Below are 22801 nucleotides of genomic sequence, written 5' to 3' on the forward strand. Positions count from 1 at the left end.
TTATACAATAGTGAACAATTGCGATACATTTATTTTATATCATTAAAGAAATATTCTGTCGGGACTATCATTAATCGTCGCGTCTTAATAAATAGTTAAAAACTTGATAAAATAGTTATAATAATAAAAGATTTTTAAATCCACGTAGTACCACAACATTTAAGAATAAACCGTTGGACCTTACTTTAACAGAAAAAAATCGCCGAGCAGGCAGTATCTCTGAAATGAACTGACACAATCTCGGACCGAATATGTAAGTAAACCAAGTTGCCAAATCTACCCAATTAAAAATTTACGAGTAATAAGTCATTTATTTGATAAAAACAAAGAGTTTGGTTCCGCCCCGAATCATCTGCATTGGTCAAAAGATTGAGTACAAAAATATATTTGATCCATTCTTAGATGATGGATTACAAGTCTAGATTACAAGTCGAATGAACTAGACTTGTAACCCAGAGGTCATGGGTTCAAGTCACGGCAGCGGCCTTGAATTTTTATTTATAAAAATGTGCTATTATTTAAAAAAAAGCAAATAATATGTTATTTGTTTTTTTTTAATAATAGCACATATCTCCTCATAGTTATCGCTGAAAACATATTTGTATAAGCTAGGGCTGTTCAGTAGCTGGATGATTTGTGCAAGAGGAGCGTTCTCAAGCATTGACGTTCTGATCGCAATGGGCGAGAATAAAGGACGCGATCGCGACTCTCTAGAACACTCTAAGGCTCACAGCCAAAAGTCACCAAGTATCCACAGGTTGTCGACACCGCCTCTTAGCAACTTTAAAAAGTGCCTCACAGAGTAGACACTTAGCTAATGATAAATTTTGTCGAATCGACGTGGATTTTAGAATCGATAGATTTTGTTACCGCCTTTAAAAGGCACAAGTCGTTAGTGATCGTGGAATGACGCGGACGAAATCCGTGTTGTTGGTCAACTAGCATATTACCAAATAACTTTCGATACATGATTAGTCACCCTTTTTGTGGTTAGGGGAACTTTTGTATGGGTCCTTTTCATATCAACGACATTAGTCAGAGAATTGAGGAACGGGGCGCTGGACTTTTCCCCCCAATACTCAATGAATATATCACTCATTTACAGCAAGCAGAGCTACGCCAAATCTACCAAGACGATTCTTAAAATTTCGAGGAAAGCAATAGCTTTCATTTTTACATTTTACGATTCAGCAAAGCAGCGACCCAAATTTCCAAGAGTTCAACTGGGTCTTTGATACAACTATGTAACGCAGAAATACGGTGAGAATGCATGCGTATACATATATTTAGTGTTTCATCTCAAAAATTTCTAGAGAAAAATGTCAAATCAAGAATTCCCATTTCTCGAGAAATTTATGGATAATTTTTAATAAATAAAATTAAATTTGTACGAATATTGTTTAAATGTTTACAACCACTGCATTTTTATAACGATGCATAAGCAAAGGCAGGATCATACCTAATATGCATACTTATTGGAAGGTTTTAATATGGCTCTGGGAATGACAAAAATTGTTGATGAATTTTAAACATTCGAACTCGCCTTATTTTTGCTTAAGTTAAAAAAGAAGACATTCGGATACATAACCTTTCCGAGAATGTTCTTGCCAGGTGTTTGAAAATATGTTATTTTAATCGGAAGATCGAAAGTATTTGTATGAACAAGAATTTTTATTGCGATTTTCTATTACTCTAACCGGCCGGCGGATTTATCTTTGCTTTGGTGATCTAAGAACCCGCTCCGATAAGAAGAAATTACGCATGGTAATCGGCAGAATGCCAAACGATTTAGGGCTATTTTTATTTTTCGATAATCCAAAAAGTTTTTTTATATTGTTTTTGTAGCAACAGCTCTTATTGACAATTGTCTCACGATTATTATTGACAGCCGAAGGGTTTCTAAAATTTTTGTTATAACAATAGGGAAATATCAATTCTTAGCAGTCTTAGGTATATATCTATGTACCTTCAACCTCAGCCACAGTATCAAAATGCCCATTGATCATTACACTATGTTCACCATCACTGCCTTTGATCATTACCATCACATTTTGAATATCATTATATACATTTGTAAAAGATGGTTTGTATCCCAGATGAAAAGAACCACTACCAAAATGTCTCTAAAATAGTTTATTATTTTTTTAAATATATTAAATTAAGTACAGACTTAAAATAAATACCTGTATGAAAATATATTGAGATTTACGCGATTTTTTAATAATTTTCCTGACTTCTCTTTTTATAAGGTTAGCACTCAATAATTCAGCTGCACTTCCAAAAGTTCTAGGACCTAAAGCCGTAATTTTTTTTAGATAAACTTTAGAATTCACTCCGCTGAATAATTGTGGATTATGTTCCTGTTTTATTTTTATTTAATGATCAGTAAATATTTTATTAAACATAATATATTTATAACAGTATAACTTACAATATCTGATAATGTAACAGGTTTTGGTAGAATGTTATCATTATAGTGTACATAATAGTAAAGAAGGCAATTAATATTACGCCAATGGGCCATTTCCAGGATACTTTCTCATAACTGTTTTTGAATTTGGAATTCAGATTTGATTCCATTTCAAACGTAGCTATCTGCCGCGTATCCTTGAAATAATGAAATATATACACATTCAAAATCCATTAACATCATACGTATTGATACAAATATTACATAGAATAATTTGTTAAGTAAATACAGATATTGCGCAAGCTATTTATTGTGTCACTTTTGTAAAAAGCAAATATAATACATTACTTAGAACAATAACACTTTAGTGATACGTATCATAATATTAAGCTTATGTCTATCATGCGTATAACTTTATACTGCTAATAATTATTGATAATTATATATTTGAACCTTGAATAAAAATAACTCTTTAGAGATAATAAAAGTAAAAACACATATTTTTAAATTTCAGCAGCTACTCGCAGACTCCGGCGGACACTCCGCCATATGAACATTCACATCATCCCATCACTAGCTTCTCCACTACCGCTCGGAAAACATACTTTCGCTGCACTGACATCATCCCTCCGCCAGCTTCTCCATCACCGCTTGAATAAAAAATCTCGCCATTTATCGTCTGTCGCAATATATGTAAATGTAAAGTAATAAAACTTTAACTAGATTCCTCCTGAGTCTCATTGGCTACAAAGTCACACACCTACGGTCCACAAATCTTAAATAACGAATAAGTAAAACATGAGAGCTAATAAAAAAAGAGTGTTTAGTATATGATTGGTATGATCGGTGAGTGATTTATTAAGCTATTTTTATTTATTATTACAATCATGTTTTATCTTATATAAAACGATTAATTAATATCACTAGAAGTCATATGATTTTTTATATAAAATGGCATAATCTAAATTTCATCAGTCCGCATATAAATGCGATAATGTTATAGATGACAAAAATCGTAGCGATTACATTGTGCGGATATTTAATCATGAACCACCGAGGTAATCATATTAAATGACTTCCTAGATCAGATATCTAAAAACATTTTTAAATATCATAATAAAAAATATTGCAGTGGTATTATAAATTATATATGATACTAATGACGTCTTGTGATTTTTAATTATGTTTTAGTATATTTATTAAGAAACACCCAAAGCCTTTAGTTAATGATTGAAATATTCTTGTTATTTTGTAATGTAAAGAATACCGGTATTAGTTTAATGCCGTCTAACTCTTTCTAATTTAAGGTGTCTTTTTAGCTGGATCATATATCGTTTTTGTCGATTCGGCGAAAGCTTCATGGAATGCATATTTGACACACAGTAATCCAAGCCAGATGTAAAGTATAAAGATTCAGTGAAGATTCTGATGAAAATATTTTTTTAACTCTTAGAACAGCTAGAAATTCCTGTAATATATTCAAAAGATATAACACAAAAAGTCACATATTATATACATATTTATGATAAAATATATGATAGCGTTACAACTTACATAAGATCAGGGAAAGGGGAGGAGATCAATGATCCTAAAATCCTGCGTCTGCTTGACTGATCTTGATGATTAGGGGCAGAACTTGAATCTTTGCTTTTAAAATGTTTTATTACAATTTATTTTATTAAAAATAATTTTAAAGTAATTGAATCAATTTTATAGCTTTCTATGCTTTTTAAAACTTTCTATTATATAACTTTTTTTATTGTTAAAAAAAAGTCGTTTGACTAAATTTTTGATAAAATGAGAAAAGGTCTGAAGAATATGGTAAATGCTGAATAGCATCATAATTTAATTATTTGAGCGTGTATTGGGGCCTCTTCTATTGTACATACATTCACGCATTATCATTGTGATTTACTACCTTTTTTCTATTTAACAATTGAGTTCTTTCTTGAATTTCCCTGATTGTAAGTTGTAATGCATGAATCAGCTCTAGAATTATATTTGTTTATTTCCATTAAAATTTGAACATGTGGATATGTGGCTTCTTTTAATTCAGCTTACCGTACTTCTTAATACAGTCCTAGGAACGTATAAAAGTATTTGTATTTATTGCGCTTTTAACACGTATATGCGACAAGTCCTTTTCTCATGGTTAATGCGTATTAACTGACCATATAAGCTCCACAATCCTATGCGCTATAAATTATGTGATGCGATGACAACTGAAGTTAAGAGAACTATTTTAAAAGACAAATAATTAAATAAAATTATTTTATTATTCAACATTAAATTATATTACATAAATTAAAATTTTGAATTATCTTATTAAAATTAGAACACATGATATTTATATTCACTTATATATCCTGTTTTATCAGTATATTCTGGAAGACTATCTAGAAACGCTTGAAAACTTTTAGTTCTATAACTTTCATGATGAGCATGATTGCCAGCTAAGCCAACTTCCACAATTGGTTTTCCCTGGATTTGTTCAGGCGAAACCTTGAATTGAATATAATTTAAAATTAATAACACAAAATTTACATTCTTTTTAATCATATAAAATACCTCAAAATATAGAGTTATATTGAAAGTTTTCGATGTATCTCTTGTGGTGATATGTACAAAGTACATTGGCATTCCATTGAGCATATCTGCATATACTGGCACTGCAGATAAACTCCAGTCTAACAGTGAAGCTCCATATTTTGGAGCGAAGGTAAACGTCAGTCGATCAGGTCCTAAATATATTTTATAAAAAAATAATTATAAAAATCGTTATATTTTATTAATTATTAGATATATAACCTTTTAGCAGGAATGTGAATTTGCATATCGAAGTAGTATTATCACAGTTTCTGTTGTTGTTTTTATTATTTTTGAGAATTATTTCCGTTTTATTTGGAAATATCGGTGGTTCAGCAGGTATCCAGTGGCTATTGGCACTGAAACATTTACAACATTTTTATTTTTTATAAGCTATATATTAGATAAAATCTTTTATAACATTATAAATTGTGCTGCTTTTAAATTCACCAATAGATTGTCATGATAGATAAATGTTGAAAACTTGATCTGACAAAATATCATAAATAAAACTTATCTTGTCATTCTGTTGTATTTAGATACATCTGGCAATAAGTAAAATGATTATTACAATAATAAAATTAATTAATAGCGATTAAAAAATATACTTTTGTAGGAGATCTTACATACTTTAAAAAGGTAAAAGGCGTATTTTTGTATTTAATTAACGCCTTATTATTTACTATTTCTAAAAAAATTACATTTGTCGTACAAACATTCAACTAATCATATTGATTTCAAAGAGTTTAAATTTTATACTAGAAAACCATGATATCTATAAACAAAACTTCTATAACCATTTATCACCACTAGACAATGTATTGTGTTCATTGAAACGCGCGGTCAAGAAAATAAATTAATGCTTTACAAATACATTTTTATTTATTTCTGTAATTTTTAAATTAAAACTTGGCTCTGTAGTTTTAATTTAAAAATTAAGAAAATACAAAAATATCTACTTTTTTATATTGTAAAAATAGGTGTATTATAAAACATTAAATTATATAAATTTGATATTATTTTATTATAAATATGAAACAACTGTCTATATAAAAATATCGTTTGGTAATTCAGATTTTTTTTTATTTATAGAAATATGCTATTTCAATTATACGATACGATGATTAAAAATTATACGATTTCCAGACTTTCAGTCTGATATTTATGACAGATTTACCTCGCTGTAACGCATTGGGCTTACACCTGTCAGGTTACAACATATAATATAAACATAAGCCAGAACATCGTTTTATCCAGGCGCGTATAGTCCATCCAAGATTGTGTTAAAAATAAGGGTGAGTGTACGCATGCATGCATACATACACAGTTTTCCGCGAATTTGTTTACACCGATAGGAGAACATTACCAATAATAAATCAGGGCTGTTTTAAATGCAGGGTGACCATACGTTGGAAATTGAATTCAAAATAATAATGTGTTATATTTTTATTATAAATTATTGTCATGTTGTGGTATTTTGTAATCAATAAAACAATTCCTGTAATATTCTATTGGTATTTTAAAAAAAATTATATTGAACAGATATTTAACCTGGAGAGTGATACCAAAACTGCTCTCATGTTTTTGAGTTAAATATGAATATAAATAAACAAAATAAATAAGAAAGTGATATTTCACACTTTCCTCAACAAATTAAATTAAAAAACTAAAAATTAATTGCACTTGTAATTTTACATGTTCACCCTATTATATTTTCTCACTAATAATGTGACGATGAGCGTTCATATCTTGAACGGACTATACCTTTCCACTCTTATCTCTCACTTACTCTCGTCACTTAACACGCGAGCGAGCGAAAGGGATAATACCTCACCGTACGCGCCTGGTTTTATTCTGGTGGAAGTCCTGACTTCCATACTTTTTAGATTTCAACTTGAAATAACAAGAGTTAAAGTTAATCAATCGAGATAACCCTTAATACCCCTAATCTACCAAAATAATTAATATGAATTAATATTTTAAATCGAAGTGGACATTTATTTAAAATGTTTGGTTTGACATAAAGAATTTAAAAAAAAAAAATGGTAACGATAAAATAACACTTTGATAATGTGTGACACAATATGAAGATATCTGTGGGTCATACAGAGTATTTAAAATAAGACAAACAGATGGGTTAAATTAAAAATAAATAGTGCTCTAGGTTCAGTGCTGTACCTGTAGAGCATTTGCGAGATAACTTTCGTAACCTTCGCAGATGATACTGCTGATGCATTTTGCCAACATTTATTATGAAGCGTCGAAGATGCTCAGCTTCGTTATGCGGAGCGCGTGCTACTTCAAAAAAACATTAGCGATTCGGACTCTGTACGCTACGCTAGTTCGTATCTATTTCCTCATCACCATGAAAATCGTTTGTTGGCATAAAATAAAAAATCTTAAGCAATAGATCGACAATATATAGCAAATTTTGTTTATAAATAAAATTCAGTAGCAAACATTAATTTTTTTTTAATAATCCACCATGGCGAATACTTTTTATTTATTTCATTTTTTCACCGATACTAAAAATGTAAATATTTCATAATACCGTTTCTATGTATTTTTCTTGTAGTGCTTTTTTAGTAATAGATTTTATTTGCATTTTAACTACCGTGATTTTTTAAGAAGCAGGACAGTTAAAATGTAATCAATGTGATTTATCACACTTTTATTGTAGTTTTTATAAAATTATTAATGACAATATTGAGAACGGAGTTCAATTATACGACTTGATCTGTCATTTTTTTTATGCTGATCGAAGGAAATATTTTTAAGGGTATGTTAAACATCATTCGCATTCAACAATGTCATCCGATACTGACACTTAATTTACATATATCTATTTTAATACAGTACTACGTGTGCATTACAAAATATACAAAATCACGATACTTAAACATAAACCACAAAAAATAGTTGATCTGTTTTTAGTTAGGTTCAGTAATCATTAAATATTTAAAAATAACTTAGATAAATTCTAAATTCAAATGAAACTGCATTACAAGTAGTTATAAATGATTATTTGTTAGTCAAGGACGCAAGCAAAATCATTGGAACAGTTTTCTTAGATTTCAAGAGAGCTTTTGAAACAATAGGTAGAAGAATATTCGTATAAGTGAAATATTTTTAAGATGGTTTAATAATTATTAAAAAAATAGTAAGCGAGAAGTTAAAATAAATTATGCGTATTCGAAAGATAAAATAATATCTCACGGTGTACCACAAGGGTCTTAATTGGGACCATTACTTATATATATGTTAATGATATACATCTGTTTGCGGACGACACATTAATATTTGCATAGAGGTTGTAGATAATTTAAATAATGAATTCAGTTGAATCGAAATATAATTAAAAAATTAAGTTACTTAAACTAAATGCTTACTAAATCTAAAAATGTAATAATATAAACATATTTTTCTACGGCCGAAATTTTTTTAATAATAAAAAGAACGAGGATGTTTGATTCTACTTTATATGGCATGTGTTTTTTAAAGGGTTATTTTAAGAATAATATATAAAAATGTATCTGCAATATTTTACTGTAATACATACATTTTTTCATTGATAAAAAATTGAAATTTCTCGATGATTTTGATTTCTTGAGAAATGAAAATCATCGAGAAAACAGAATGCCTAGTATGTATGTATATTATTTTTTTAATATTTATTTTTATATTATAAAAAAAAATTTTTTTTTTAAAAAATAAGAAAATCTAACCTATAAGATGCACTCCTAGTCATTAAAAGTGGAAGACCACAATAAAATTCCGTTTCACAGTCATTTTTCAGTGATGTCATATTTTCTTTGTACTGCGATGGAATAGTTGTAGGACTGTTTCCATCCTGGTTTAACACAAAATATCCATGTACCACACGCCTTATTTCATTTTCAAAAGTCCAAAATGTTCTAGTGGAATGCTACAACACCATAAAAATAATTAATATGAAGCAAACATTACAACAACAAAATAAAACATACAAAAATAAAATATTTTTGAGGCGCTGCATCTATTCCAGATTTATAAGGATGTCCAATTCGAGTAGTTAAAGATATACTGATAGTTAATAAGCAAATTGTAGTCAATATGCTATATACTAGTTGCGGCTTTTTAACCATCAGCATAAATGGTTCCTGTTGATTTAAATTGTATCGTGATATATTTAATAATATTATAGTACATCAAATAAAAGTGTTCTTACATAAATACTCAGAATAAAAATGCCAACGATTGATGTGTATAAAGCTATATTGAGATCGGCATTTATAACACCAGAACGACCAAAAGCTGGTATTATTGTCGAATATCCTATTTCGATTAAATAGAAAGATAGTAAAGTTGATGGTATGTTTATCAAAAAATAGTACCAGATCCATCTAGATGCTGAAATTTTATTATTTACTAAAATAAGTCACTTCTTAATTAAAAATTTTGAGATAAAGTTGATTACTTGTGTATTTCGTATTAATTATACTAATGATCAAGTTGAAAATTCCGAAAGTCATAACTGGCCATAAAATTATAAAGGAAGATTTGATGCCGTTGCATATCATGTAGAACAATATGCACATGTATAATATTTGAGAAGCTATGATGTGCATTTTTATTATTGTTGTTGTTGCAAGCATATGCTGTAATTACATAAAAATATTTCAATATTTATTTATAAATATATGCAATATATAAAAAAAACATACCCTACTAGTTCTGAAAAAATTCACTGATACAGGCGTTAGACTATAAGCCACCATTAAGGGACACCAGTATAATGGAAATATTAGGTAGACGTTTGAGAACCAAGGCATTTTTAGGGGGGCTGCAGAGTTGATATAAAGAGCAACTGTTATCGTAGCATAAGTTCCGATTATTATAGCAGATATTCTAGTTAAAATGATGATGACCATTTCGAAGATTGCTGATTCTGTTATATTAATATTTTTTTAATAAAAAATCAAAAGTCAATAAAACATAATTTAAAATTTTACTATACGTTTTAAGGATCTGTCTATTTGTGATTTTGATCCTTCTGTAATAAATAAATTTATGATAGTATTAAATGGATTAAATGTTTAAAAATACAAATAAATAAACTACATACTTTCTAAGCATAATTTGTATTTAATCGACGTGGATTCTAAAATTGAATATTTATTTAATACAAATTTATAATAAAAAAAAATTAATTGAACTTACCTTCTAATCCTGTTATGAAAAATATTATAATACTAATGACTAAAAACAATATGGCTATTAAAGCTAAGCCTATTGATATTGAAATGGAGTAGTTGAAAAATATCAATCCAATAAAATCGTAGAATATTGCTGTGCTATTTGTTTTAAACTAAAATTTTTACAGTATTATCAAATTATGATACATTACACTTTTACATAAATATTTTTGTATAAATAAACAAATTCTTACATTAGGTATATCAAATTCTGGGGCTTCTGCTAATGCTTTAATTACAGCATATACATTGTCACCAACGTGTTGATGTGAGTTTGGTGATATCCTATATTCTGCATCGTATTTTGAATGATAAACATATCCATTCTTACTGAATGCTAAATCAAACCCTAAAATATACAAGTTTTAAAATATCTACAGATTAAAAAAAATACTTTTGAAATACCTGGAATGTTTCCGAAATCTCTAAATATTCGAAAATCTGAATCTGATGGAATTAAACCGGATTGAAAGAGTTCTTCCAAAAGTACGAAACCATAAGGATGAGGTGCATTCTTTGCATAATACTAAAATAAAGCAAATATGTTTTTAAGTATACTTCCTTTTTGAGTCATAAAAAAATATTTACTTACATCAAACACCCAAGAACTTCCAGGACTAGTTCGGAAGAGCACTTCTTTTCCTCCTGATCCAGCAGCATCTAAATTGATGAAAGCTCTCACTTCCTTGCTCCATTTGTGTTGTAAAAATAAATGTGCTCCCTATATGATGAAGTATTGATTTAAAATACTGTAAATGTTTTATATCAAAATAAAATAGTACCTGTAGTGCCATTTCTTTGGCTCCGTTAAATAAGAATATTATATTATGTGAAAATCTTTTTGGAGAGTTAGAGAGTGCTCTTATTGTTTCCAGCATTACAGCACATGCTATTCCATCATCTCCAGCTCCTATTTTGTAAAACTTATTTAAAAAATTGTATTCCCATATTTCAATTGATATGAAAACATATTTATTATAGATGTGGAAAATAAAACTCTTTAATGAACTTCCATATAATAAATATTTAATCTTGGGTTATAAAGTGAATGGATGGATTAAATCTGCAGATCTCAAAACGGTCGAAAAGCTTTTAGTCAAAAGTCAGAATATTATGCTATTAAATCATGTACTCCGGTGACAAAATCAGTTTCAGGATGTGAACACCACTCTGAGAAATCTTTTTTACATATTAATTTAAAGTACTTGCAATGAACCAGAAAATGATCCACTGAAAACTTTAAATACTTTAAAAATTGATAGAAACGAAAATGTGTTTGAAAAAATACCGAACAAAAACCTCACAAGTTAACCTAATGCATCACGACTGCCAAAAATATTAAATATATTACAATTTAAAAATACATACAAATTCATATACGAACACATACACACACACATAAGAAAAAATAAAAAACAAGATAAAGTAACAGACACTAATCACCTCAACAGGTGTTCATTATCCCGCATGTCAATAACTCTATGCACAGTATTGAGCAGATGAACGGCCTTTGCCAGAGAAGAGTTTGCAAGTTCTACAGTTCTAGACTTTACCGGCAAGAACAGTGGACGCGACCGAGAACTATAACCACCTTCCGGAGCCCACATTTGGAGCTGCTCGAGCACCGAAGGGTTGTCTACGATGCTTTTGAGCAATTTCCAGAAGTGTTGATATAATTAAACATTTCTGCGAGTTGACAAAAAAATGTATTCCAGCGCTCCCAGAATAAAATCACTGGAAAACTATTTATTAAGATAAGACTGAGCATTTTTAATGATCTGCTGTATCTGCAATGTGTTTGCTAAATTTCCAACGTTCTTCAAAAGGCACACCTAAATCATTATTAAAAGAAAATCTGTCTAGAATACATCCGCCGAGATGGTAGAAATATTTTGCCGGCATCGACGACCTTGAAAATGAAATTGTGTGAAATTTCTTTACACTGAAAGGCAATTGCTTATAGCAAGCCCATTTCCATAAAGATTTGAGATCCTCCTGCTTTATATTTATTATTTCGATAAATAAAAAAATTATGTAAGTGATTAAAATAAGATAAAAAATTCAGGATTTTATAAAGCAAGTTTAAATTACATTATAATTTTTTGCACATATTTATATTAATAAAAATATGTGGTTATTAAAAATATAATAATTTATATGATAGTATATGAAAAAAAAAATATTAAAATTTCTTACGTGCGTAAAAAACATAAGGTATACATATGAAAATAGGAGATACGTACATATGTTCTATTACTTAAAATCAACACAAAATATTTTTTTTAACGGTGCTAATGTTAAAAAATAATTGATCTGATTTTTTTGACTCCAAAAATCAGGTATATAACATATTTAAAAATTAAAAACCAGAACTTCTATTATATATATATTATGTAAGAGAAAATCATTTGTAAATAATTCTAATTAAGAAAAATTAGAAATTATACACGAAGCTTACCTTCGACTTCAGGCACAGTATCAAAATGTCCATTCATCATAATGCTATTTTTACCCTCACTGCCTTCAATCATCACTATCACATTTTGAATGTTATTGTATACATTTGTAAAAGGTTTTTCATATTCCAGGAAAAATGAACCATTTCCAAATTGTCTCTAAAATAATTAATATATTTTTTTAATAAATAATAAAAATAAAATACAGATTAGCATAAAAATACCTCTATAATAATAGATTGAGATTCATGCGACTGTTTTATAATTTCCTCGACTTCTTTTACTATGAATTCAGCGGCCAACATTTCCGTTTCACTTCCGAAAGCTCTTGGACCCACAGCAGTTAACTTTTGTAGATAAATCTTAGAATTGTCTCCGCTGAATAATTGTGGATTATATTCCTGATTTTTAAAAATTATTGTAATGAATATTTATTGTTTACAACACAATATATTTAAATCATGGTAACTTACAATATCTGACAATGTAACAGTATTTGGTAGAATGGTATCATTATAGTACACACAGTAATAAAGAAGACAATAAAATACTATTATATATATGGGCCATTTCCATGATATATTCTCTATACTTTTTTTGTGTTTATATTTAAAATCTGGACCTGTTTCCATTTTTAAAATAGTCACCATAGCGGCGTTTCTTTGTAAAGCTTAAATATGTAACTAATTGGTACATATGATTAGAAGACCAAACAAATTTATTTCAATATATTTTTAATGAAATTGCTCTTACTTTTTCAATGCCCTTTGTGAAGATGCTGCTAGGACAAGTGCTCGTTCTGATATGTTCTTATTCCCGATTATTGTTAATAATCACAGCAAAATAATTATAAAATAATTAATATTCATCAAGACATGCAACATTTTATCAGTTGCTATGCAAAAGTAACGGAATAAATATATTTTTAATAATATAAATTCACGATACATCTCTTAATAACAGTTTTTTTAAACAGATAGTATATCAAAAGTATCCTAATTTTTAATAAAAAAAACACACTAATAAGAAAAATAGACTTACCTCAATGTTTTTACACACAAATTTTGCAACAATATGAATATATTGACATACTGATAAAAAAAGTGTTTTATTATTTTAAATATAATATTAGATACCTACAAATGATTGTATGAAGCAATTAAATATAAAAAAGTGATTTACAGCATTGTTAATAATAAATAATAAAAATGTGTACAGAAAACTAAAAATTTGTTTAACTGAAAAATAATGTAATATCAAATGTTGCATTTAAAAAAATTGGGAGAAAAGCTTATCTGTAAAGTGGATAATTTCCATTCGATAATATTAAAAGCACCCTTATAATTTTTTTTAGTATATCATTTGGCTCTCAGGATTTCGCCCAGTAGCCTGCAAATATTTTTTACTATTTAAATAATATTAAACATATTTTACTCTTATTAGAGGTATTCCCTTTTACTAAACCCAAAAAGTCCAGCTTTTTGTGTCTGTTAGGTCATTTCATGCTTGTATATAATGGTTTTTTGTTAAGTTATGTATGCATCCTCTTTTCTAAACCATATGTAAGAATTTTACAGATTTATAAAATATTTATTATATGTTTTACAAGTATATACAACAGTTTTACGCCTATAACATAAGCACATTCGTAGTATCACTCGGGGAAACCTGCAAGTTATGATTTTCAGATTAAAAAAAATTGTAACTTAATTAATTATGTTTTATTTGAAATTTATCTGACTATAAAAAATGTCCATAGAACAAATATGTTTAAAAATCCTGCTTTAAATAAAAATAAATTTAATTGGGCCAATACATAATTTCTCAATAATATTTTTTTAATACTGATTCATTCACTACACACTGATAATCACATTATTTACTGAGAGCTACACCTGATATTAGATATAATATGAACGTCTATAACTGGTCGGTCGACAAGAGATTTACCACTCGTCGACCGACCTTTAGAGTCAGCTGACCATGCGACTGCGCGCTGCTTTTGTTTTTTTTGACTTTAGGGTCACTACAATTTTTTTTCCAGCTAACAAAGGACAGTGTTTTTTCCTGATATCGACACAGACAATTCGAAACTATCTAGCTTTACGACTTATTTTATTTGGCACCAGTTCTGATGTATACCTGAACTAAGACGAAAAACGAACAGCTACAGCCGATTATTTCATATATCGGTTATTATACAAAACTCATAAGGTAAATAAATTATGTACACTAGTATTACGTGTATTTTTTATTAGTCACTTCACTAATTTTTGAGTACTTGAAAATACAAATATAATTAGTACAACTCTCAATGTAATAAAAATACCAGCTCTTAGACCTTATAATCCAATGTGAGCTAAAACGAGGAAAAGGACCAGTAAAAAATATATTTTTGCTGAAGAATCTCGCTACTTTTTCTTATTAAGAATAGTTAAAACAAAATTAATGAACCAGAAATGATAACAAACGTATAAAAACAAATAAATCAATATTGTAATAGAGCTACTTAAAGTTTCTTAAAGGCAGCATAAATCTAGCTTACTAAAAACTTACTGATTATAAATATACAGGCTCAATAAAGCAATAAAGTTCAAGTTACCAAAAAAATCATATTTGTAGGTAAAAATAGTCTTTATCCACGACCGCATCACCAAAAATTTTTGAAACATAAAAAATCACTAATTCTGGAATAACGATCTGTTAAGATTAATCAACATATAGCTGTTTTAATAACATCTACGTATGATATGGGATATATTAATGTAAATATCGCTAACTGGCCAGTTGTCGAGTAGTAAATCTTCTCATCGACCGACCTCTGGAGTCAGCTGACCATGTGACTACACGCTGCTTATTAACAAGATACATATAGACGATAATGAATAAGGCACTAAAATAATTGGAATCGATTCGGAAATAATAATTAAAGACAACTTGAAAATTCTTAAATGTATCATAAACGCAGTTTACAAAAAAAAACTAAGAATTTAATAGTAATATAAATAATACAATTTTGTTTAAAGTCATCTTACTGTATTCAAAATAAAAATTAGAAAACGAAACTTTTATATGCACTAATCCATCCCATTACGTCGGTCCATACTGGAAATGATTTTAAAAATGTTTTGTAAGCCTCAGTCCTTAAGTTTTCATGATGAACATTATGACCAGAAAGACCTAAATCTATAATAGGTGCGCCGTTCAATTGTTTCTGTGTAACCTGAGGTTAAATTTATAGTATTAATTATTATATCAATAATTTTCCTCACAATAAAATTATCTTACCTCAAATTTCAACTTGACTTCAAATTCTTTAGTGACATCTCCTCTAGCTATACTAATAAAATAATGTGCTCGTCCATTTCTTTCTTCCGACATAATCGCTTCTGTGGGAAGATTCCATTCGATGAGATGAGCTCCATATTTTGATGCAAATGTTAACGTCATCCGATCTGGTCCTTTTAAAATAAACGCTAAAGAACAAATCAATAAAGATGGATCACAACTCCTCTTCTTCAAAGTTAAATCGGTTTGAATCGGATGTATTGGTGGTAAAGCTGGTATCCAACTGTTTTTAGGACTATAAATATCAAATTAAAATATAATTTAATCAATATGTATTTCAGTGTAAAATATATAAATACCCAGATAAAACAGTTTTTCGAAAATAATGCGGAACACCACAATAATGTTCTTCCAAACAATCTTTGTCTAAAGAAATCAAGTTATTTTTTTGACTTTCAGGTATTGTCTGAGGACCATTTGCATCCCAATTGATAACAACATAACCGCTCTCGAATCTGCGAATTTGTCCAGTTTCGTTTCTGAATTCGCGGGTAGTATGCTAAAAATATGGCATGAAATAAGATGATGTATTTAATTAAAATTAATATTTATAACCACCATTATCCAATATCTTTGTGGCGTGGGATCAGTGGGACCTGTTCGATATGGTTGTCCCACTTTGGTCGTCAGAGATATGATGATCATAAATATTGAGAATGCAGATAGTGTGATATAAACCATTTGTGATCTTCTCGCCATTAACATAAGAGGAACCTGATTTATAATAAATAATTTAGCTAAAATACAATTACATCTAATATATTTTATCAACTCACTAAAAAGTAAGTGATTAAGAAGCAGTACAAAACGCTAACGACAGCGATTTTCAAATCAGAATTTTCAACACCAGATCTGCCACATACTGGAATCAATACAGCGTAGAGAAAAAGTATTGTGTACATTGACATAAGAGTTGCAGGAATGTGTAAGATGAGATGCACCCAAATCCATGTATGTGCTGAAAATCAAATAATAAGATAAGCCTAGAATATTTATTATTGAAATTAAATAAATTAAACTTACTTGTGTAACACAATGGAGTTAAGTGAGTGATTAGATTGACAATGACTGCTGTGAGCATTGGAAGGAAAAAAAGCGATGAAGATCTAAGTCCAATACAGGTGCTGATGAAGAAGAGCAATATAAAAGGTACTTGAGCTGCCAGTATGCTCATTTGGCAAGCAATAGATAAAGGTATGTGTTTCTAAATATTTATAAGCAGCTATTAAAAAATATTTAGATTGAATGTAATTTGAAGTAGAAAGTTTACCTTTTTCAGTCTATAATTTTCGATTAAAATGGGCACCAAAGAGTATACCACTAAACATGGACACCAATATATGGGAAATATGAGCCATACGTTTGAGAACCAAGGCATTTTCAGATTAGCAGCGGTGTCTATTATAAGACTTAATAATATAGTTACAACAGCGGCAGAGAACATTCCGAGTAATCTAGCGCCTGTGAATATCCCGAATTCTATCAAAGGTGCGTCTGTAAAAATATAATAATACTATAAAAAAGTAGCATAATTTAGCTAAAAAATATTTAAAATAATTTAATCCTTATTATTTATGAATTAATAAAATATTGTTGTATTTTTTATAAATAATCAGCACGTAATGTAATAAAAATAATATAATTTATAGGACTAATTTTTTTGAATAAATTAATTGCCAATTTTTTAGCACAAGCTGTGGTGTTAGCTGGTGCATTATCGTAGTGAAGCAGATAATGTATTCAATTTTTAATTTCTAAAACTACTTTTCTAATATAAATAATTGATTGATAATGTTGAGTAAAAATAATTATTTTACTATAAACTCTGATTAAAAATTTATAATCAATTTATAATTTTAATATTTGATTATTTTTGTAAACGAGTATACGTTTTATAAAAATCATAAATAAATTTGTTACAACAACTTTACAATTATGAGTGAACATACTCCAGCTTTTAATTAAAAGAATATTTTTATTTGAAAATCTACGTTCATATTTTTTTGCTTTAACAATATACTTATATTTTAATAGCATTTTTATTATAGATTATGATACATAGTATACAATTAATTATTAATAATTAAAGGAGTATTTAATTTCTTTATATAAAAATAGGACTAGCTTCATTAGATAAGTTTAATTACAATTTTTTAGCCAGAGCTGTGGTATTAGCTGGTGCATTATCTTTGTGAAGCAGATAACGTATTGAATAATATTTAAAATTTGTATTTCTTATGTTAATAAATTATTATATATTATAAGTAAAAATAATTATTTTAATATAATATAATATTTAATTAAAATTTATAACTTATATAATATATAATTAAAATATTTCATTATTCCTATATATACTATGTACATATGCTTTAAAAAGTTTAGATGATAATTAAATTATTAATAATTATTGATGTTTCAGAAGTAAACGAAATTATTACAATATATATTATAATATACTATATGTCGTGAGGTAGCATAACTAGCGAATGTATGAATACCGGACCCTTAACTTTTTGGGTTTTAAATATTATTTTTGCTTCATTCTGATTTTTTTGAATATATTTTTAAATTTAATGGTTTAAATTAGACATTCAATTCATTGCGTCGCTATGCGATTTACAATATACATGGAAAGAGATCGTACATGCGCGTCCGAGAGATATGCGGTTGATCCTAGTGCATTTTTGACTGTTACCGCGTTACTGCGTAAATTTGCGCACTACATAAACGAATATTTGGGATTTTCAATAAATGTCAAAATGATGTTAAATACAGTTTGATTCTAGCTGTATTTTTTCTAATAATTTAATGTCTTTAAATATCGCCGATTCTATTCAAGAATATTTTTAATTAAAATTCCTTGTTCTAATATTTTTTGTATTAAAACTATATTCATACTTTTATTTTATTCTCATTTTTATCATAAATTATGATACACAGTATATAATTTACTGATTTAAAGCATTCTTAAATAAATTAAATTTGTTAAAAGTTAAAAGTAATGTAATATAATACATACATTTAGACCCACCCATATCGAAAGTCTCCATATAATTCTCTTTTCCATCCTTATTAACTAAAACAAATATTTTTTTTAAAACATATATGTTATAAATAGTAAATATAATTTTATTTTACTCACTCTCTTTATTTTTACTATTTTTAACTGTTTTTCCAATCAATTTATATCTCGTAGCAGCGGTTACCCAGCGCCCTATATTTTATATTATACAAAAGACACGCATTACTAAAAAATCATATGATTGTCACAAAATATGTTGATATCTTACATTTCATCAGTCTGCCGATGAATACGATAATGCTAAATAATAATAAAATAGTAACGATAACGTTTAAAGCAACACCGGCATTGTACGAATAGCTAATCATAAACCATCCGAGATAATCGTAATAAATGACCTCTGCATCAGATATCTATAAAAATGTTGTTAAAATTATATTATTAAACCCAGATATTATTGACGTCTTAAAGGATTAAAGAATATCTCACATGGTCTTTATAAAATTCTTTAGCATTACCCAAAGCTCTGACTACTGCTAAATAATTCTCTCCCAAATACTGGTGATTTTCAGCTAATACATATTCTTCTTTATCGTATTTTGTATGGTAAACGTATCCGTTTCTTGCAAATGCAACATCCAAGCCTAAATAATGTATTTTTATAAATCAAACAAATCATATTTATCAAGTGAAAAATTGTAACATACCTGGAATGTTTGCTATAGTTGTAAAAATTCTAAAATCAGTATCTGAGGGTACCAGAAAAAATAGATCTTCATTGAGTACAAGTGCATGTGAATTTTTAGCGTATTTAACGTAGTACTAAACATAAAATATAAATGTTGTTACTAAGAATTAAGATCGTAGATTAATTTAATATAAGTACATTAAACAGCCAGCCATTATTTGGTCCCGATCGAAACATTATTGGTCTTCCTCCAGAACCAGCAGCTTCCAAATTAATAAAAGCCTTTACATTTTTGCTCCATTTATGTTGTAAAAATAAATGAGAACCCTAGAAACAAAACAGTTTTTCCGTCATAATACTGTTAAGTAGCAAATGGTTAAATTATTTTGCGTTTTGCGAAAGGTCTTCAGAAACATATTTTTAATTTCTATTTTAACTTAAGCTTTCCCAAAATTTAAAAAAGGTTTAGTCCTTATCTTGAAAATCTATGTTCTTAGAACATATTTCAATAAGTAATAATAATTTTAGTACATATTTTAATAAATAAAGAATAAATTAAAAAAAAAATTATGTGTACCTTTTTTATCTACTAGATTTAGAAAATAATTGAACCACAAACATTATTAAACTTTTTCCTGAAATATTTTGGGATTATTAAATTAAATTTTATGGGATTATTTAATTAAATTGTTTTAAGTCTTAATTAACAATAAATTAACTTTGTTTTTTAATATATTATATAATGAAAAATATTTTTTTGAACTAATTAATTAAATAAAATTATATGTATCTTTTTTATGTACTAAATTTAGAAAATAATTAAACTATAAACAATATTAAACTAAAGTAGAATATATGGGATTATGTATTCAGATTGTTCTTAATTTTAATAAACAATAATCTAACTCTGGTTTTTATTGTTTTAAATAATTTAAATTAATGGTCTGAACTAATAAATAAAATAAAATGTTGTGTACCTTTATAGTGTACTAGATTGAGAAAATGAATTAACTACAAACATAATTCAACATTATTTATAACGTAGTTGATTATATAAACTTATTTAAGTATTATAAGTTGTTTTTAATCTAAGATAACAATGATTTAACTTTGCTTTATAATATTTTATAGAATAATATAAACTAATAAATTTAATTATTTGTAACATAATTTTTTACTAGATTAAAAAAAATAACGATTATTATAACGTAGTTAAATGCTTCTAAAATCATTTTTAATTAAATGATTTTTAATCACATTTTAAAATAATTTTTAATTGATTCTTAATATTTAAAATGATGTTCTAAAGTAATAAATTAGTTTTTTTGTACTAAATTTAGAAAATGATTATACTACAAACATTATTATCTTTATTTATGATGATTATATTGAATTGTTTATAATTTTAATTTACAATTTTATAACTTTGCTTTTTAATATTATAAATAATAAAATAAATTGTCCTGAACTAATAAATTTCATAAAAACTTATGCACCTTTATTTTGAACTACCTTAAAAAATGATAAAATTAGTTGTTGATTATTATTCATTCAGTTCATATAAATAAATAGTTTTATAAATATAGAATATTAAAATACCATTAAATCAACTTCTTCTGCTTCATTGAATAGAAATACAATATTGTGTTGATAGCGTTTTGAATCAGATGATAGAGCTCGAATCATTTCTAACATAACAGCACACGATACTCCATCATCAGAAGCGCCTAAAATATTTGACATAAAATTAAAAAGATATATAGATAAAATTGAAGATAACCGATTGATAAAAAATATTTTTTGCCACTTTTAACCTTCAGTTTCGGGCACTGTATCGTAATGACAATTTATCAAAACACTATGATTTCCTACAGTTCCTTCAAACATCACAATCACATTTTTGACATCTTCATATATACTAATATAGGATATTTTGTCATTATATCGAATTCCACCGTTTCCAATTTGTTTCTAAAATTATTTTTAGTTTTATAAGTGCTAAATAAATGTATATTACAAAAACATACCTCCATATAAATTGAATGATACGGTTGCGCCTGACTTATTAGATCATCAATCTCCTTTTTTAAAAATTCTGGCGTTAATATCTGAGTTGTTTGGCTTCCAAAAGTCCGAGGACCCAAAGATACGATTTTCTTTAAGTACTCTTTCGAATTCTCACCACTAAACAATGATGGATCTGATTTCTATCGAATCAAACATTAATAAAATATCAGAAAAATATTAAAGCAAAACTACTTACTTACAATATCATCCTTGGTGACAACTTTCGGTAAAATGTAGTCATTGTAATGAATTAGATAATAAAGCAAACATCCAGAAAGAACAACGAATATTGCCCAGTACCACGAAAATTTGCTATCGTTTGATGTACTATATCCATCCCGTTTTGATTTTAGCTGAAAATCATCTGATTTTTCTTGCGTTTCTAGACCTTCTCCTTCCATTTTAATTGCGTATTTTGATGTAAAACCACTTGTTTGTAACTTTGGTTGAGTATATTCTAGAATTTCTGTATTTATTTCTTCCATTGTCAGTTGATGGAAGCAAAGATTATTGTGCTAGCGAAAAATGAGCCATAAATGCGCGTTATATACAAAATATTATCTATCATTATTTTCATATTATATTGCTTTAATGATTAGTTAGCTACTGGTATTAAACTGTAATCGCAAAATTTATGGCATTGAAATATAAATGAAATTCTTGTATACGTGTTGGTTTGATATATCTGAATTATTTTATTTACAAAGCATTAAAATAAATATAAAAATATGAAATAATAAAGTATTTACAAATACATAAAAAAAGCAATAATTAATTCATTATTATTATTTTATTTAACATTCATTGATAATGAATCATTTTCAATGACATATATGACCTTGATAAAAATCAATCAATGTACACATATGTATGTATGTGTACATATGTATGTTCTTTTATTGATATTACAAATATAATATCGCTGAAGTAAAGTCAACTGTAAATTTAACTTAGTAGCAATGAACCTTGTATTTACAAGGTTTATTG

The 22801-nt window shown here is 27.6% G+C and overlaps 1 protein-coding gene and 2 long non-coding RNA genes across 3 annotated transcripts; all 3 read right to left on the reverse strand.

Moving 5' to 3' along the window:
• Positions 1-4699: 4699 nt before the first annotated feature.
• LOC148232800 (uncharacterized) lies at positions 4700-9317 on the reverse strand. The gene is made up of 6 exons (XR_015810544.1): positions 9204-9317; positions 8983-9135; positions 8722-8921; positions 5219-5355; positions 4979-5151; positions 4700-4912 (listed from the first exon to the last, which is right to left on the reverse strand). It is a non-coding gene; the product is annotated as an uncharacterized LOC148232800 (long non-coding RNA).
• Positions 9318-9461: 144 nt separating this feature from the next.
• LOC148232801 (uncharacterized) lies at positions 9462-10572 on the reverse strand. Its single transcript, XR_015810527.1, has 6 exons — positions 10425-10572; positions 10196-10343; positions 10101-10136; positions 9993-10028; positions 9700-9923; positions 9462-9633 (listed from the first exon to the last, which is right to left on the reverse strand). It is a non-coding gene; the product is annotated as an uncharacterized LOC148232801 (long non-coding RNA).
• A 4354-nt stretch (positions 10573-14926) lies between these two features.
• Positions 14927-22550, reverse strand: LOC148232802 (endoplasmic reticulum metallopeptidase 1-like). Its single transcript, XM_088190020.1, has 17 exons — positions 22015-22550; positions 21775-21954; positions 21562-21718; positions 21347-21474; positions 19946-20074; positions 19767-19881; positions 19549-19703; positions 19328-19472; positions 19180-19251; positions 19057-19113; positions 17305-17528; positions 17058-17238; positions 16811-16992; positions 16593-16748; positions 16334-16533; positions 15975-16269; positions 14927-15909 (listed from the first exon to the last, which is right to left on the reverse strand). Exons 1-17 carry the CDS (start codon positions 22297-22299, stop codon positions 15739-15741), a joined length of 2832 nt encoding a protein of 943 aa, XP_088046146.1. The 5' UTR covers positions 22300-22550; the 3' UTR covers positions 14927-15738.
• Between the last annotated feature and the right edge of the window lie 251 nt (positions 22551-22801).

This window comes from Plectrocnemia conspersa, unplaced genomic scaffold, assembly GCF_051122295.1.
Source record: "Plectrocnemia conspersa isolate PC_06_02 unplaced genomic scaffold, ASM5112229v1 ptg000008l, whole genome shotgun sequence".
In the NCBI taxonomy this organism is placed as follows: Eukaryota; Metazoa; Arthropoda; class Insecta; order Trichoptera; family Polycentropodidae; genus Plectrocnemia; species Plectrocnemia conspersa.